The 19,699-nt window shown below is 45.2% G+C and overlaps 1 protein-coding gene across 1 annotated transcript in view; it reads left to right on the plus strand.

Moving 5' to 3' along the window:
- LOC306784047 (protein sidekick-1-like) overlaps positions 1 to 19,699 on the plus strand; it is a gene marked incomplete at its 5' end in the record, with an annotated part of 201,815 nt that overhangs the window by 90,638 nt on the left and 91,478 nt on the right. Inside the window, one exon of the mRNA XM_079277863.1 lies at positions 5,734 to 5,867. Within this exon, the coding sequence (XP_079133989.1) occupies positions 5,734 to 5,867 (134 nt within the window). The remainder of the gene's footprint in view (positions 1 to 5,733; positions 5,868 to 19,699) is intronic.

Raw genomic sequence — 19,699 nt, forward strand, 5'->3', positions numbered from 1 at the left:
GATTTTATTCTCTGTTCACCACCAGGACCGGTTGTCTCTTGTCCTCACTCTGTACTGTCGGATTACCTCATATCATCCCAGACCTCCAGCTTCTGCTTGAGCCCAATTAACCCCCGAAAGCGTCACAACAGGAGCTGGTTGTCAGGTGTTCGCCATCAGCCTCTAAAATATTACATTTCATTGAAATGGTTTTCACCGGCAGCTCAACTATCACTGGATTGCAATTCTTTCTCTTTATTTTTTATGCCTCTGAGTTGGCAATAGCTGTGGCTTGCGGCAATTATGTTTTCCGATTGTCCGCCCCGCTCTTGTGAACGTGATATCTCAGGAACACCTTGAGGGAATTTCTTCAAATTTAGCACAAACAAGCATTAAAGGATAATTCATTGTTATTATTCAAGACAGGGTTGAACGACGAAATGCGGTTGTGGCTCATTTGCTACTCAAGAAAAACACGATAAAAGAAAAAAGCAACAACAGTTGGACATTCCTGAAGTGCATTTTTTCTTTTTTTTTTGCATCAGGAGGAATGTAAACAACAAACAAAACATTTCTCTTGGCAGATAATACGGCTGGCATCTTAACATTAAAAATTCAATATCAGGGAAACGTCCCATCAACTCAACACAGACTCCGCCTCCTCTTGTCTCACCAGAGGCCTGCGCTCCGGTAGGTGCAGCCCGATCCAGGATCCATTTTTGTGTTCAAAGGTTCGGCTCGCTGTGACCTCACAACTCTCCCGCTCTCCTGAACGTGATATCTCAGGAATGCCTTGAGGGAGTTTCATTACATCATGGCACCACCAGCATCCACATGCACCGGAGGATGAACCGAGTCGATTTTAGTGGTCAAAGGTCACTGTGACCATAACTCAAGAGTTCATACGCTAATTATGACAATTTCACACAAATGTCTTCTAGGATCCAATGATGATGTGATGAAATCAACTGCAACTTGACTGGTTAGTGGAGGCATAAAGCAGGGGGCAGCTATTCTAGTATGTGTTATTATTTTACGTAATAAGAATAAGAATTGCAATTTGTGAAGGCCGACTTGCACAATAAACCTCAGAGAGTCCAGTGAGATTACAAGAAGTCTAGGTTGAGTTATTGTCTGAATTGAAATGAAACAAGCCACCGATGAATTTCCATCCCTATTAAAGGTCTGAAAATCAATAGAATTAAAAGAACAAGAAAACACAATACTTTCACTAAAAAGGATGGCTTGTTATGGCAATGCTTATACAGCAGTTATTGCTTTTCTTAATGTCAGCTTTTGTTTGCAGTTGTGCAGGCAAAGTAGACCAAGCCAAACAAAAAGCTATCATAACACATGTTGATGAATATGCTACAGAAGCGGTCCCCCTCCTCTCCGCGTTCACAACAATGCACTCTCTGCAGCACCGTTTTATAGTTACCAATTACTTTGGGATAGAGGACACCACAACTCCAGCTGACAGGCAATTTTGAGAACAGGAGAGCTTAAAAATTTGAATACCTCAACCCGGCTGCTTTAACCAAATCCTTTAGATGAAGCAGGTTTTATACATATCCACACACACACACATAATGTAACACTGCGTACGTTAACGATCAATCAGTCCAACAGAGAATGTATTCCCGCGTCCACAGACTTGAACTCACGAGCAAACATCCGGCTGAAACGGCCGCAGGGAACGTTGAATGCTCCCAACTGTGTGAGTACCTGAGTGAGGCCGTCGCTGCATGTGTGCAGTGTAACGTGCGGGTGGCTGGCTGCCACTTGCTTTGGAGCCCAAGCTGCCAAATAGCAAGCTGTCTGGACTTGGTGTACAGTGGAGTATCGCTCCTCCTGCCCCGCCGCCTGTATGTCAGACGCAGCGAGGGTTAAGAAGGTGGCTCGCTGCCTACCGGAGATAGAGAGGGAGGGCAGACAGGGCCGAGATGGTGGGCTCTGTTTGGCAGGCGAGACGGTCCCCAAACCTGACACACACACACACACACACACACGCACACACACACACACACACACACACACACACACACCCACACACACACTTAGATGTGAAAACACTCTCATACAGGCACGGACTCTCTCTCATCCTTTGGCCTGCAACATGTTTGTGCCAATTAGCTCTTGGCACACTGTGTGTGTGTGTGTGTGTGTGTGTGTGTGTGTGTGTGTGTGTGTGTGTGTGTGTGTGTGTGTGTGTGTGTGTGTGTGTGTGTGTGTGTGTGTGTGTGTGTGTGTGTGTGTGTGCGTGTGTGTTCAGCACTCAGCCTTGCGGTGCGGACACCCCGAGAGTGTTTATTAAATGAGTCTTGGGGCCAAACACTTAATGAAAGACCAATCTGGCTTTGGTAAAACAGGACAGTTGGATGGAGTCGGGGGGGGGGGGGGGAGACTAGCTCTAGCTAGAGAGAGACAAATTGTAATCTGAGGGAGAATGGAGAATGGGATAAAAGAGAAAGAGGCTGTTTTTTAATATAGGAGCTGGGATGAGGGATACAGGGAGCAGTGGGAATAGGATGCAGTTGATTACTGTATTTTAATTTCCCTCTTCTGCCTGGGGATGAACTGTCACACCCACACACATAAGCATGCAGAGTCATGCACTGTTTTACAATTGAGTGTGTCTTTAATTAAAAGAGCCAGAACATTTTTGTGCCATTTAATTAAGTGTAGAACTAAAAGAGAGCAAAAAGTCTCATGTTGGGTTTGTGTTGTATTAAATCTCAACTACATTGCAATTCAGTCTGATATGCACACTTATTCATATGCCGGTGTGTGTGTGTGTGTCTGACTATATTGTAACTCTTGTGATGAGAATGTGTAACCACCCTCCAGTTACTCTGCACACATTTTTATTTTTGGAGGGGAAATCTACGTTCACGTAGGTCCCTTTAATCTCAAATGTCGCCTGACTTCTTATTGGCATATTTCATTTCTTTCCCTCTGTGTTGCTTTTTCGGATATGAAAGTTCCATTTTGAAAATTTATGGGAAATTAAGCTTCAGACCTCCCAGTATGGAACACATGGAAGCGTGAAGCAAATCGCTGTAGCCGTCAGCCACCGTCCTCACGAGTCATTTCACGTGTAAATAGTATGCGTGAATCGTATGAAAATGAGGGAAAAACTACACGAACAAAGAGTTTTAACTCAACGAATGTTCAGACGTTAACACGCTATCTTAATTGGTCTGACTGCATTCTCAGAACCGCCCACTGAGCTCCTCTGTCTTTGACTGTTAATAACCTCCCAGGCTCCCTCCTCCCTCAGACACTACAGGCAAGTGGAAGCACGCCTTCTCTGCCTATTAATCAACTTGTGTGCCGGATAAAACAGATGTGATAAAACGGGCCGGTCAGTGCAGTTAATGAGCTCAACGGTCAGAGATTGCATTATAGACCTCGGTGAGGATGCAGCATCTATCCTCACTGGTGGAAGAAGTCGGAGGGAGCAGGAGAGCAGAGCGCTTCGTTTAAAGCCTCTATTTCAGGCAGAGATGCGGTCAAGATCCGCACACACACATGCATGCGCACACACGAAGCAACATACACTCACAAGAACAGACAGTGTCAGTGTTGGTGTTGAGTCTCTGGCTCTTGTGGACGCTCTCCTGGGAAATCACACTGAATAAAATTAGACCTGAAGAATTCTATCTGTACGCGTGTGTGTGTGTGTGTGTGTGTGTGTGTGTGTGTGTGTGTGTGTGTGTGTGTGTGTGTGTGTGTGTGTGTGTGTGTGTGTGTGTGTGTGTGTGTGTGTGTGTGTGTGTGTGTGAGAGAAACAGGCCCCACGTTATCTCCTCTCCTCGATCGATATGTCGTTCAATCGCTCCTATCTTTGTGTGCTGCTCATACAAACACCATGTTTAAGGGACTATCAGGATCTCATGTTCATGGCTGCATCGACGTAATCATCTCCAAGCTGTGGATGACGGGAGATCATATTGGTTGGGCTCAATTTGAATGTGCCCCCGCGCTGCAGCAACACCTAAATGGAGTGCAGGCGGCATATGAGGTGGCAGTCGTGGCGCCAAATCTCTTATCATCTGACAATCAAACAGCATCAGGTAGTCAAGATGCTGTGCTAAACTTTAATTAAATATTGTCCTGCTTTAAAGTGTTGGCAAAGACAGCAAGGGGCCTTTTTCTATTTCAAGTTCTTTATTCTCATATGCACAACAATTACAGCGAAGCTGTCGTTGGCAATGAACGTCTTGGATCCCAGACTCCTTCCAACAGTGCTCATTAGATACATATACAAAAAGAAGACGGGAAAATCACATCAAAGTAAAAGCAAAATGGAAAATCTAATATAAAAGTGCAAGTTTATATATATACTGCTCGAACACATAAAATACAAGTAAAGTTATGTACATTTATAGTGTACAGTCTTACAAATGAATCAACTGAATATAATCAATTATAGTACATATGTATGCAGAAGGAGAATGATAAATATACAGAGAGTAAAACAGTAATTAAAGTATGTAGAAGTATCATGGTGAGGTGTCATAGTGACTCATGGTCTGTAGGCTGAAGCTGTCCCTGATCCTGGTGGTGCGGACCGTCTATTGTTTCTTCGCTCTGCTAATAGCCCTGCGGCGCTCATACCTGGATCTCCTTTAGTCATGACTCAGCTTTCTGTTGGTACACGTGGTATGGAGTCAATTCAGATCGGGATAAGTGGCATGTGCTGCAATGAATTATAATGGAGCGGCAACCACGCCCAACTGGCACTCTGCCGATCCGGTTTTGGAGAGCACACATCGCTGCCAATTCAGCACTGCGAAAACAATGCTCACAGACAAACCGCCTTAGAAGTTTGTGTTGCAGGGCTTTACAATCCTAACACAGCATAGATGCAGCTGTGTTGCTGGGGCACAGAATCAGACTCCATAAGAATAAGAGACTATCATCTCACTTTAATATCCTTTATTCTCCCTTTGGTCATATTGATTTTATTTCAGTGTCAGCTCTCAGGGTAGAATATTAGGAGATTTACATTCACTGACATGCTGGAAACACAAGTAACATCACTAAAAACATCAAGCCGCGCTTCCTGCCTGGCGGCATCCGTTCCCAGGCACGCAAGTTGAAACGCATGAAAATCTGAGCACAACGAATATATTTTTTACCTTCCTCGACTCCCTCCCGCTATCCTCACCCGCACCGCCCTCCTCCCCGAAATCAACTCTTGCTATGACGCTCCCCTGAAAAAGCAACACAGCAACACGCAGTACGCAAGTGATTGTTTCTTACCGCCGTGCGAGAGCAGTGTTGTACCTTGTGTGTTTGTGGTTGTGTGTGTGTGCATTGCATGTTTGTGCCGTATTGATTGCTGCGGGTACGTGGGGAAATGAGGATGGATCTGTGTAAAGAAGGGAAGAGCAGAAGACAATACACAAACAACGAGAATGGCCAGCAGACGGAAAGAGACACAAAATGAACCACATATCAATCTGAGACAGGAGGAGAGATTTGTTTAAGCTCTCTGAATCCTCTTTCCTTCCTGATGAATTGATGAATGTATTCAATGTCCCCCCCCTCCTTATGAATTCTAAATGATCCATGCGCCAAATACTCTTCTCTTTTCAGAGTCTTAGTTTGAGCAGTGTTGTTGTTGTTGTTGTTGTCTGAGACACGGAGGATGCACGTCTTGCTTTCGGTTGACGTTATTGAGTTTCCTAATTCCTCTCTCTCTCTCTCTCTCTCTCTGTCTGTGTGTGTTTTGTTTGTGCCCTACAGTGCAATCACTTTGGACAATCAGCTGGTCGTCTTGGCAACCACGGCGGCAGACGCCGGACGCTACCACGTCGAGGCGGTGAACGAGATGACGGGAGAGAATGTGACGAGTCCCGCCGTCTACCTGAGCATCTCAGGTAAAGTGACGTTCCGACGGGCTCCAAAAGGTTCGGGTGTAAGATCCAAATGGAATGCACTCGGTGTTCAATCAGTAAGTGAAACCAGGCAGCAGATTTAAATCTCACTAAGGAGCTTAGCTTATTCCATCATCAAATTTGACTGATTGTGGATTAGAAGATCATCAGAGTCTTTGAGAATTTGCGACTTCCTCATTATTTGATTTTGTTTCACCTTTTTTTTAGGCCTTTGGGAAGCTTGATTGGGTTCTCTGTGTCATCACTAGGGTTGGGATCATTGTTAGCATTTCAGCCAGTTTGATGAGAAAAACAAAACAAACTGAAACTCAAAGATTCAGTGGAAATCTGCACCATTTGTTGGTTTGGAAGGAGGTTTGAGTGGCGGCGTGATTACTGTTGACAACCCGTAGATACAAATGAGACGAGCAGCAGAGGATGTGAATGTTGATTAAAACAAATCTGACACATTAGAAAAACTCACACGCTTTTTTTTTTTTTACAAGCTTAGATTATTGACCTATGATTGGAACACGGCGCAGAAAGAGAAAGAAGACTAAATACTCGTGCAGCCTTACAAAATGAAACTGTCCAGTCATGATCGTAGACTGATGTTAAGTGGTGTTACGAGTCAATGTCCTAGTTTTTGAAACCCACAACGGATTTTGACTGAGAACAAACACCGGCCTGGTGAGCTTTATTGCGGCCATACCTTCTTGACATTTCAGCTTAGGCTACGGGCTATTTGTTTGCTGAACGAGCTCGTGGGAGCGGCTTGTTGCTAAAATGAGAATAGCCGGTCCACCTTAAAGGTCAGCCCACCTTAAGTGAGCCCGGCGCGTTGTTGTCGCTGGCTTCCAGGCGAACCCCTGTCCCTCTAATAAGCAGGTGGCAACCAAGACATGCACACTTGGCTTGGGTCTTGAGCAGTTGTTGTGTTTATTGTTTATTACAGCCCAGATTTAGATGCTGATCAAGACGCTGCTGGCTAGTTGCTGGTGACCACAGACTCTTCATCATCAGTGCCTGTTGATGTGTGTTTTTATGTGAAGTCATGCTAGCTCCCTTTTTAAATTAGAAAGATCCTGAACGAATGACTTGTTTTTGGTGAGTGAATGTTGGTGAATGGCGTTCATTCTTTCTTCATTTAGAAAGAAACCGGCTGCACTCGCAGGAGCTGATAAGTTCTGCGACTCATCTTCTTTTTTTTGCCTCCCTCTTCTGTGTCCCAGCCTCTGTCACAGCCTTTATCGCTGAATCACTCTGTCCTTCCCTCTGTATCGCTTCTCCTTGGAGGCCAGAGGATAGACTATACTGTCTTAACAGTCCTTCAGCCCAAGTGTTCGCTATGGTTAAATGAGAGGAGGAGGAGAGAGGGAGCACTCTGTCCCTTGTGGCTGTATAGAGTTTTAATTAGATTGTCTTTACGGGGTTGTATCCTTTGGCATCCTTTGTCACAAATACGCATGCACACACACACACACACACACACACACACACTCAATCGCATAAATATACGCACAGTACCTTGTTACAGCTGTCAGAGGGGAGTACTCCCCTGGGCGTCTTTTAGGAATTGTAAGGCTATAGTTAGGCTTCACTGATCAGTCTTCGGTCATAAACATCTGCGTGTGTGTGTGTGTGTGTGTGTTTGTTTCTTTTTATCCGTGTGTTTTTTCTACAACAAACATTTCTTGGGTAAATATCCTTTGCTATGAAGCAGCAGGTTTGGTTGAGTTATTTGTTGTCGAGATTGGAGACGAAGAGGAAGAGAGGAAAGAGGGATGAAATAAAAACCGGCGGACACGTGAACGAGTCACAAACAAACAATGAAACACATTTCTTCTTGCTTTAGTTTCACTCCTCCACATTAGACCTCTGTTGGTCGGTTGGTCGGTTTTGGAAATGGAGATGTTACAGATGTGATTTGTCTGGAACTTTGGATCGTTTTACACGTGTCCGCCACGTAGCAAACCACACTGACACCCTGCAAGATGACAATGCAAACAGTGAATCATGACCTGATAGAAAAGATGCCTGTATTGAGTGTGCACACTGAGCGGCAGACTGGGCCTATTAACCTATGAAGGACAGAGACCAGTCAAGGTTTTCCAGCAGGACGTTTGAGTGGAACCAGGTTAACCGACCTCCAACACAACAAACGTGTGAATAAACTGGTGCAAATTGTGTTTTTTGGTCATCTGCTCTCTCGCTCTCTCTCGCTCGCTCTCTCTCTCTCTCTCTCTCTCTCTCTCGCTCGCTCGCTCTCGCTCTTTCCTCTTTTCACTTTTCCGTTCCATTAAGCAGGATCTGAAGACAGAAGTTCATAGCTGTCTGTCAAATTTTCTATTTCTAAAAATGTTGTCTTTCTTTTCAGAAATTCGCCGGAATAAATGAGATACCTATTTCCTATTCTTCCCCTTTCTTACTTTGATTTGAGCGTTGTGCTCAACAGAGAGGAACGAGAGAAAGAGGATTGGTAGAGAAAGAGACAGAAAAGGAAGAATTAATGAAGTGAGTCACGGATGTAGACTGAGAATATGACCAACAACTTGTTCTCTTGGAGACTGCTGGCGGAGAAAGCTCTTTTGTCTCTGTGCATACAAGCACGGGGCGTTAACACTTAAGATGCGGCCACTTTTATAAGACCTGCTTGTAACGTTTGTGCCCTGTGGAGATTGACGCTGAAAATATTTTGGCTAATCCACGAGCCGAGGAAAGTAGGTGCACAGCTTGACAGATCCATTCTCTGCATGTCGCTGACCACTATCCTGTAAGTGTGGCCTGGACTGCTGAAAAACTAAAAAACAAAAAGCACCGACTGTCATCCGCGGTGGAGCTGCAACAGCCACAATTGATAGCAGCTCAACAGCTTGGTGAGAGGTCACACACTGCAATCACTGGGAGAACAGCCCGCCTCTGAAATAAACAGCTACTGGAGCTATTTTTTTTATTTATTTAATTTTATCACCGCCGGCAACATATGGTGTCACAGAGGACACTTTCAGCCAGTTGACGCTGCATACTGAACATGACAGATTGATAGAGGATGAATCTTAAATATGCAACGAAGAACATGTGCCGTCCAAACATCAAGTTAATCAACGTGACAAATCACTTCAACACAGCCGCTCCGGAGGGGGGGGGGGGCAGAGTCAAGGTGCAGATCTGGTCAATTAGTGACATCACACCCCTTGTGTGCTCTGTGTTTTTGCATTAGAAGGAAGGAATTCAAATTTCTGTTAGTGGCAGGAGACGAGGATCCCTTCTCCAATGAATTAAGCTCCATGCATACCTGCTATCATCTATCCCTCCCTGTCTCTCTTTAACTCACACCTCAGCCTGTCAGTCAAAACAGCAGTCATTCTCCCTCTTGCCCAGAAGAGTGTGGGCATGTCTGTGTGCTGCTCCTCAGTTCCCAAATGCGCTGGCGGTCTTTGTAGATTTGCACATCAGACCATTAGAGCAGCAGAACATCCCCAAAGAGAAGAGTCGCTGGAGGGAGTGATCTCCCACGCACATGAAAGCACGCCGGCGCGCTAACGTACACATGCCCGGAAACACTCTGCATATATCTCAGACAAAACGACGTGACACCTCAGTCGGCCCAAGATGAAGAAGTTCTGATCCCACATGCATGGATCTGATGTATACAAGAGGAGGGCGTGCAGGGTAGGCGGCAGAGAGGGACAGAAGGCAGCCGAGGAGAAAGAGAGGGGGGGAGATTGTGGCTGACGCATGTATGCCGATATAATTACTGTAGCACTTTAAATGCTATCTCAGCTCTGGGCTCAATAGTTGATCAGCTGCCTTTATCTTTTCTATGGAGAAGACGGTAATATCACGCTTGTTAGTGATTGCTGAACTGCAAAAATAGCTGAGAAGGCCACGTGTTCACATCGAAGCTTACCGAGTGCTTCCTTTTAAAATGGGCACTCCAGCGGTTTAGCGTTTCCTTTACATGAAGTTTGGGAACTTGTCAGACAGATTCTCTTCTTTCTTTTTTAAAAATCGATCCATGCACTAGAGGCCAAGGCGCCCTGACTTTCAGTCCCTCAATGCAATTGATTGCATCTTGTCGTTAGACGCTTGCTGTAAATGCTCACATCTTTCAAATTCCCCAATACGGCTGTGTGATATTGTAGCACAGGGCTTTCTCTGATACATTTTGTCTCCAAAGCCAAGCTGACTTCTGTGACATCACTCAGACTCGACATAGCGCCCTCTAGAACCAAAGAAAACGCTTTTCCCTCCTTTTTTTCCTCACTGATTGATGATTATAATGTGCGTAGTTCCCCTTTAACATGCTCTACATACTGTACCTGCATACTTAGTGTGTGGCAGAAGTGAATGTGAAACTTTCTGCAAAGTTTCGTGGACCCAGTTGTCTCGCACACAAGAAAGTTGGAAGAAAGAGGGAAATTTCCAACTTGTCTTTGAAGCCTAGCTCTGCACATAAATGATTTGAGTTTGATTCTGCTGAATAAAGAACAGAGACATTCAGCAGGCAGTCATTCTCTCAAGTGCCGTAAACAGTGCGCGAGCTGAACGGGGTGCAATTACAGAGAAGATCCAGCACAAAGCGGAGACGAGGAGACGCGGCGGCAACACAGAAGACGAAGTTGAAGGAGAGCCGAGGGACAGGTTGACTCCAAGTGCATGAACGCTTTGTGACCTCATAACCTTTCGTAACCTTAACCACTGTATGTGTGTGTGTTGGGGAAGGCGTGGGAGTCTGAGTTTGATTACCTCGGCTTTGTGATTGGAGGAGAGTCTGTCTGAGTTTGATTACGCCTCCTGCCTGAGACTCCCCTGGTGTCTGCCATTTTACATCACTCCCATTTCTCCATCTGACTCAGCTGGCCTCCCTCAAACCCAGACTATACACAGTGCATACACACACACAGCATTGGTTGGGGAAGTAGATATGAAAGAAGAGAACGTTTTGCTTGGAACATTTTGAGCAGCATATGGCACATGACACACAGCTTACTGTCAAAGAAGCTTTTATGAATACACGTCTTGAAGTATTTGACGAACACTGCAGCCTGTTTGTGTAAGCCTGTGTGTGCGCTCGGCGATTACGTTTGTGTTGTTATTTTTTTTGCGTGTCTGTGTCATTTGTTTCTTCCCCTCCTTCCCAGATGTTCCCTTTACACATCACTGACTCTTAAATGAGAGCCTGCCGTGGATCTTTCTGTGCACATGTGCAACTGTGTGTGCGCGTGTGTGTATGTGTGTGTGTGCGTCTCAACATCCGTGTGTGTGTCTTTGCTCCAGGTCCCATGCCAGTTCTATAGCGCGTCTAATTGGAGGTATTTTAGTGTCCCGGAGCGAGTGAGTTTGTGATTGTGTTTTTGTTGGGTGGAAAGCATGTGGTTTGAGTGTATGCACATGTTTGCACGTGTGTGTGTGTGTGTGTGTTCGTTTGTTGTCGTGTCGCAGACCCCGACACTTGTGAGCCCTTCATTTAAAAGCTTAAAGATTCCGGATCAGACAATCCCCCGTAGCCCTGTGTTCAGACGTTGTTTTCAGTGCTGCAGCTCTCATCACGCGCTCACGGTGTTTTGCATTTTTCGCTGCCTCATGCTTTGGTGAGCTTCAAGGAAAACCATAGAAACATCTCTCACCAACGTGGCAACGTAATGATCTGTGCCGCGAGCTGCCTCGGTGTGCTTCATGTGGAGACACGTCGTCTGCAGCGTCTGGTGTCGGTTAGGGAGAAGAAGACTCGGGAGATTTTCAGTCATACCAGTGAGAGTATAGCAACAGACTTGTGGAGTATCGAGATTCTCTCTCAGACGTTTTGACTGGTGACCCCGCAAAACAAAACGAATGCCAAATTGGATGCGGTGTAGCAACTCACCGCCCCCTGATGCAAGCGCAGGTGTACGCACTGAACAGTGACTCTAAAGCTTTTCCCTCTCTCCTTGGTTTTGTTTGGAAGCAGCGGCACATTTTCTTTATTTAGCGCTTCTGTAACCTGCAAGGTTCATTTGAAAGATCTAACCTTGTGTGAGCACTGCAACGATCTTTTTTGGGAGATAAAAATGTTGTCTGTTTGACTAGTCGCTCATTAGCTGACAGGGATCTTCCTGCGTAGAATTTCCTTTTGGCTACACTATAATTGGCAACGGCAGCCGATTATTTAGCTGTTAGTTTGATTTCCTGAATGATGGTATTAATCAGTTTTGCCACGTTTAGTCCTGAAGGTAGAGGAAAAGAACATCGCACTCAACAAAACAAGAAGAGACGTGAGGGCCAAAAAGTACAAAATCCACTTAGTGCACCTGTTGGTGATGAGTCTATTGGCCCTTGATGAGGAAAGACACAACCTGGAAGCTAAATGACGATTGCAGATCAGCAGAAAACTTAACAATTATTGTTAATTGAAAAGATTTCCTAGTTCTAGTTTCTCTTGCTGCTCTTTTGTCTTTTACATCTTTGCAAATGTAATAGCTTCGGGGTTTGGACTGATGCTTGAACAAATCATTGATAAATAACCAGCTAGTGTTTTAAGAAACTGCAAATTTACAATTACAATTGACGGACTAAAGATTTGACAGTATTGTTTGACGGATCCTCACCCATGCTCTGTTTTTAGCTGATAAACAAAGATGTTCTGATACCATTTTGTCCTCTCCGATACTGAATCAGATGCCATAACTTTAGTGATATTGGTATAAACTGTCAAGAATTGTTAATCTTTTTGTTGTTATTATTATTATCTATGGTGGTTATTTGCATAAAAAAACACAATTCAAAATTTAGGAAATTAATGATTGTACTTTTTTTCATACTTGCTTTGATTAACAAAAAAGGCTTGGTATTAGTTGTTGTAATTATATATTATAAGCTGCTTAGAGCTAGTGTTGAACAGGAAGATAAACAAGCAGTGGTGGCTGGTGGAAAATGTTCTAGGTGGGGCCATCCCATCAATTTCAGCAAACATCCCAGTATGATTTAATGCAAAAAATTATCAAACACGCATTATTACTTGGCAGTTAAATATTTAACATGTATTCCAACATGAAAAAAATCAGTAAATAACACTTATATAATATAATATAACATGTTTATTTATTGAGATGATGCCCCTATGTTATAGGAGGTAAAGATCAGGAGAAGTAAACATGAAGTGTAATTATGAATACTGATGTTAAATTAAGCTATGATGAGTTTTCACTGTTAATTTAACATCTCTCTTACATGTTGATGCCTCCATGACCAAGTTAAGCAGATGAGACTGAGGACAAGTAGAAGAAAAGATGTTCACTTTGTCTAATATGTAGCTTGACAGAGTTCTCATGTGTGTCCTGGTGTTCTCATGTTTCCTTACCTTCTCATCCCTCACTCCCGTAACTGTCCGTGCTGGATCTGTCCCCGTTGTTTTAAAAAGCTAAATACATTATTAGCATGACGTCATCCAGCTAGCCAAACCTGTCTGGTGTACAGCTAGTACAGAAGCGTCGCATGTACTGCTTCCCTTTCCCGCGAGTCTGCTGTCTGATTGTGAGGTCAGGCTGATCTGATATCAGCTCTTTGGCTGCAGAATCTCCGCCAAAGTTCTCCTCTCAAACGGGTCTTGGAGGAGGAGTGCTCGCGCTGGCGCTCGCCTGTAGAGACTTCTCCTGACGAGAACGCGCAGCTATGGGCCAGATCGTTCTGGCCCCAAGCTGAATCTATTTGAGGGCGCTGATTGGCTAAATTGTATGTCACTCATTTGTATCTTGAATCAGCAATTGGCTAAACTGCTTCATAGACCCGTCTCTTTTGGGCCAAAACGATCAGGCCCCCCAAGCTGCGCGTTCTCAGACGTGTTGTGCACACAGACAGAGAGCACGAGCAGACGAGCACACAGGAGGAGAGGACGAGCAGACGTGCACACAGGAGGAGAGGACGAGCAGACGTGCACACAGGAGGAGAGGACGAGCAGACGTGCACACAGGAGGAGAGGACGAGCAGACGTGCACACAGGCGGAGAGGACGAGCAGACGTGCACACAGGAGGAGAGGACGAGCAGACGTGCACACAGGAGGAGAGGACGAGCAGACGTGCACACAGGAGGAGAGGACGAGCAGACGTGCACACAGGAGGAGAGGACGAGCAGACGAGCACACAGGAGGAGAGGACGAGCAGACGTGCACACAGGAGGAGAGGACGAGCAGACGTGCACACAGGAGGAGAGGACGAGCAGACGTGCACACAGGAGGAGAGGACGAGCAGGCGTGCACACAGGAGGAGAGGACGAGCAGACGTGCACACAGGAGGAGAGGACGAGCAGACGAGCACACAGGAGGAGAGGACGAGCAGACGTGCACACAGGAGGAGAGGACGAGCAGACGAGCACACAGGAGGAGAGGACGAGCAGACGTGCACACAGGAGGAGAGGACGAGCAGACGAGCACACAGGCGGAGAGGACGAGCAGACGTGCACACAGGAGGAGAGGACGAGCAGACGTGCACACAGGAGGAGAGGACGAGTAGACGTGCACACAGGAGGAGAGGACGAGCAGACGTGCACACAGGAGGAGAGGACGAGCAGACGAGCACACAGGATGAGAGCACGAGCAGACGTGCACACAGGAGGAGAGGACGAGCAGACGTGCACACAGGAGGAGAGGACGAGCAGACGTGCACACAGGAGGAGAGGACGAGTAGACGTGCACACAGGAGGAGAGGACGAGCAGACGTGCACACAGGAGGAGAGGACGAGCAGACGTGCACACAGGAGGAGAGGACGAGCAGACGTGCACACAGGAGGAGAGCACGAGCAGACGTGCACACAGGAGGAGAGGACGAGCAGACGAGCACACAGGAGGAGAGGACGAGTAGATGTGCACACAGGCGGAGAGGACGAGCAGGAAAAGCATATATTTTGCGCAGATATCATATTTTACACACATTACTGGGTACATTCCATAGTTCAAAAACACAAATATTGACAATTTGTATAATTTATGATTATTATAATTTTTATAATTTAATTTATAATTATTATTTTTTTCCTTTTTTGTGTGGAACTCTATTGACCAGCCGCCACTGTAAACAAGTAATAATTCCTTCTTAGATATCTATCAAAAATATTTTATTTTACAGTTATAATTCAAGTTTCTCACCAAAAACTACATTTTGCAAAATTTCATTTCAACACATCCTAATAGAGTTACAATTTACCTTCGACCAAAGCTACTTTTTTACTGAATAGAGCTTGAACGCATCACAAGGTAACTTAGTGCAACCTCCATTAACGTTAGCTGTTAGCTCTGTTATTTAGCTGTGCTGCCCCCTGGCTGCTAACCGCTAAGCTTAACTAGCTAAGCTAGCTCTTTACCTAGATTTGTTGTTCACAATGTAGCATTATCAGGAAAAAAACAAGTGTGCACGTGAGTGTTTGTCTACAGGTGTGTAGTACTAGTTTGCACATGTTCAGTAATTCTATACATTCACACTTTACAACTCTTAATAAACAATACTCACTCAGTACCTCAGCTGTCATGTCTACACTTCAGAGGCAGCAACAAGCAAACACTGACACTTATTTGGTCCTGCATGTTGTGCATGCGGTCGTCTTAAGGCAGCCAGATACAGCAGTTTCTGCAGACACCGATTTGAACAAGTTCATTTGAAAATAGAGTTTTGAGAAAAAAGAAAACACCACATGGGATTCAGTGTGTTCAGGCTTTCTTGCCAAATAACTCCAAATTTTTGCACAGCAGCCTTCAATCTGTGACCATCTGTGATGGCGCTCGAAAATCACACGGCTAGAAAAAGCTCCACTTTTACTGTTGTGGTTCAATGAGGACGTTTCTTTCAGTCGTAGCTGGAGTCAAATTGATAAAAAGCTGAATATCAGTGTTTCTACTCTGGTGTTAAATACTGCAGAGTGAGATTGCAGAATATAACCTGCAGTTAAGTCTGGGCTACATGATCTCCATCTCGAGGAATGGTGAAAGGTGGTATCATAATTATTCATACGCCGTGACAAATCTACGGTCCAGCCCGAGTCAACCTATTTGAAGAGATTGCGTAGGAGGGCTTGTGTGCAAGCTGTCCAAAGGCTAGTTATGTAGATAACCATCCTGAAGGTCACTTAACAAAATCACTGATGCCTTTAATTGCATGTAAACCTTGGAGAATGAGGACCAGTATGCTGGAGTCTGACACGCTTCTGTAACCTGCAAGGTTCATTTGAAAGATCTAACCTTGTGTGAGCACTGCAACGATCTTTTTTGTATCGGAAGTCTGGTCGCTTAAAGTCTACGGACGTGGAACACACACACCACACACATTATTATATTCAATATGTCAGTTGCAAAGGGATCAGACTCGCCTCTGTTGATCCCCGTCTCCTCTCTCTGTCTCAGTCCCTTCTGTCTTCCTCTCTCAGTGTGATGAGGCTCCTCTGTGGTTTTATAATTACAACCCCGTCGTACGGACAGAGAGACGGAGTGATGCAAGGATGGACTGTCTCTGTCAGCATGACAAGCAATCTGTGTGTGGCTATATGCGTGTGTGTATGCTCTACTTGTTACACCGAGTTATGGATTTAATTGCATGCGTGTTTTACAGCATGATGGAAGAGATTAAGACGGATGCCCGTGTAGAAGGCTTTGACGGAGCATTTCGCAGTCGCGCGGCCACTTAAACCGTCTTCAAATCCGAATAATATACTCAACAGGCCGAAAGAAGGCCGGTAGTGAGAAAGGTCTCCGGTGGGAGAGGAAGGAGGCCAACAGTCACAGACTGGATGGGACAAGTTAAGAATCAATGAAGGAGCAGAGGTTGAGGAGCTCCAGTCGATTCTGTGTGTGAGCATAGTGTGAACCAGCATTGTCTAAAAGGGAGCAACCCAAGTCTGTGTGTGTGAGTGAACAGTAGTATTGGGAATAGGAGTTTCATTGCAGCTAAAGCCTCATGTTGGACGCTGCGTACATGGAGACAGACGTTTTAGTTTCCCCACTGTGTTCAGGTGCTTCATTCTGATGCTCATCGCTGTGCGAGAGCACGCGAGGCTTCACGACTCCAAACCGAGCGACCCGACGGGATGTGCTGTTCATGTGCCAGCTTGAATCAGCACACACTGGCTATATTCAGGCTTTTTATAAACAGTTTTCAGAGTATCCCGAATATAAATGAAATATTATTGTGCATGCGAACACACTGATTGTCTCTGTGTGTCAGAGCTTCCTGCTGGGCGTAACAGGTTATTGGAGCAGCAGGCCATTCAGCAGATGTTAATTTGAAGCAACAGAAGTGAAAGAGAGATTTAGGGGGGGGGCAGAGCTGGTGAATGATGGGGAGAGATTGGATTGGTGGAACAGGAGGGAGATAAAGGAAAATAGGAGGGGAGATGATGAGGTGCTGAGGAAGGAGGATTATGTTCAGAGGCCGGAGGGAGGAGGCAAAGAGAGCGAGGTGATGGTGTCGTCGGTTGCTTCACTTAGCAATATGTTTTCACATTTACATTTTATGGAAATTCAGTGGAGAAAGTGTTTCGTTGTGCCTCAGGAGGCAGAGCACGTTGTCCACTAATCGCAGGGCTCACTCCTCCTCTCTGCATGTTTCAGTGTCCTTGAGCAACACACCGAACCTCATTTATTCCTCCATCAGTGTGTGACAATGAGAGGCAAACTGTAAAGCTAGTTAATGAGCAAAACTCAAACACTCCCACAAAATAAAACTCTTCCACTGTTCTTTAATCACCAGCTCTGGTTTGAGAGCAACTAACAGACATTAAAAAGAAGTAACAGTAACACTGTGACGGTTTCACTTTTTACGAACCCTGTTTTCCACCAAGTGTGACACACCAGGGGAAGAAACACGGACAAGCATACTCATCTACGAGCTAATGGGAGTCTGATCAGCTATTTCAGCAGAAGCACAGCTAATCAACAAGAAACCCATCAGATTTACACAAACAAGGTCACACAATTACCTGCAAAGCATCATTTAAGACCTAGAAAATAAGACGCTTCATAAGATATACCTTGATATTGTAACAACCAGGTTCCAGATGATATTGCATCTCATATCACAAGTAAGTAAAACCACTAAATCTATATACGTCTCGATACAGAAGAGTATACAAACAGAAACATGCAGTATGGTGATTGAGGTTGACAGTCCAGCAAACGTTTGACCGTCTCACCGTCAAGGTACAGAATGAAGTTCGACCTTCAATCAAACATGGCGTAAACAAGTTGTGCATATTGAGGTTCATAGAGCCAGTAATGTGTCTCATTCTCGCACCAATAACACATTCACATCTACGAACAAATTAAGTTCCCAGTCTAACACGAGCACACAGACGTCCCATTTGTTCATTAGCTGTTGCACTGACACCACGGTCTGAAGGACTGCGTGGGTGGTGCTTTAGTTTTCACTGGACTGTCATCATTTGTTAAAGTCTCGCTAAAATGAAGCCACGTTTCACACCCATTTACAAACTCTCACACACACACACTTCTGTATGGCTGTGTGTGTGTGTCCTCTCGTCCCCTGCGCTATCAGTCTCAACGTTAGGCAGTGGTTTTAGCTGAGTTCCAGGGCAGAACAAAGTACTCGCAAAAGATTTGTGGAAGAAGAAGAGATAACAAAAAAAAAAGCAAGATGAGGACAGAGCGGGATCGGGTACCAGGAAGTCAAACAAAAGGAGATGAGCCGTGAGCAAGTGCAGCGCTGGGAAAGCTTTGAGGACGATAGAGATAGACGGGAAGAAAGAAAGAGAGGCAGAGTGTAAAAGTTGAAGATTGAGAGAGGATGCTGAAAGCAGGAATAGATCAACAGGGCCTTTAATCCCAAAATAGTTTCCGCCCTTCTCCGCCTTCTTCCTCATCCAGACTTACCTCGCCGCCACTCCCTTCTCCCCCGCCTGGTTGTTTGAGGTGATTGAAGAAAAGAGATGTGTGTAGCGTCCGCGTATACGACGCACATACAGCAGTGTGTGTGTGTGTGTGTGTGTGTGTGCATGGCAACACATTGTGATCCACAGACAGACGGATGATGTCCATTACCAGGCCGTGCTGTCCGGAGTCAGGCGGAACAGCTGCAGCCAGATCTCACTGATCTATCACTGTTCTAATGAATCTGTTAACAGCCAGACCCGACCAATCGATCTCTGAGCCACTTAATCAGCTGAGCCATTATTCTGACAGAGACCCAAACCGTTCTTGCCCACATGAGCGATCGCGTTACATATATTCATGGCCGTAAAGACACGGCCACGCAAACGCTGATACGCACAGACACTGCGTCAGTCAGCGTGCACGTGAGCTGTTGTTTGTCCCAGCAGCAGGGGAACACGCAGAATGAATATCCTCTCATAAGCAGTAAACGAGATGAGCATTCAGGTAAACAGAAATTATTTGCGAGTGAGATACTGCAGGACGTTTAGATAATTATCAGATGATTGGCCGATCTGTTTCTATTTCCTGTATTAGGCCATTTAATTGCTGTCGGAATATCGGCCTCTCTAATGTGAGGATTCTTCTGCATGATATCATTTTGAACAATTGGTCTAACGTGAAAAAAAAAGCAATCTGATGGAGTCACCTGGAGGACAGGGGAGTTTCCTCCAGGAAGTTTTGATGACACTTTGTACAATTATCTGACGAGTAATCGCTCGCGCCACATTACTGTTGATCAGATTCTAAAAATGGGTTGGCCACGGTGACTGTTAGGACCGAGTTGGACACCTCTTCTAAATGTAATGTTTTCACTTTGTTTCTTTCCCTTTTTCCTTTAAACTGCAGTACAAATTAGCAAGGTTCAATATGCACTTGCCTCTTTCTGGCTTCAAAGACTGTTCACCGACTGTTCCACATCAGTTTTAG

This window comes from Melanostigma gelatinosum (assembly GCF_949748355.1).
Source record: "Melanostigma gelatinosum genome assembly, chromosome: 11".
Classification (NCBI taxonomy): domain Eukaryota; kingdom Metazoa; phylum Chordata; class Actinopteri; order Perciformes; family Zoarcidae; genus Melanostigma; species Melanostigma gelatinosum.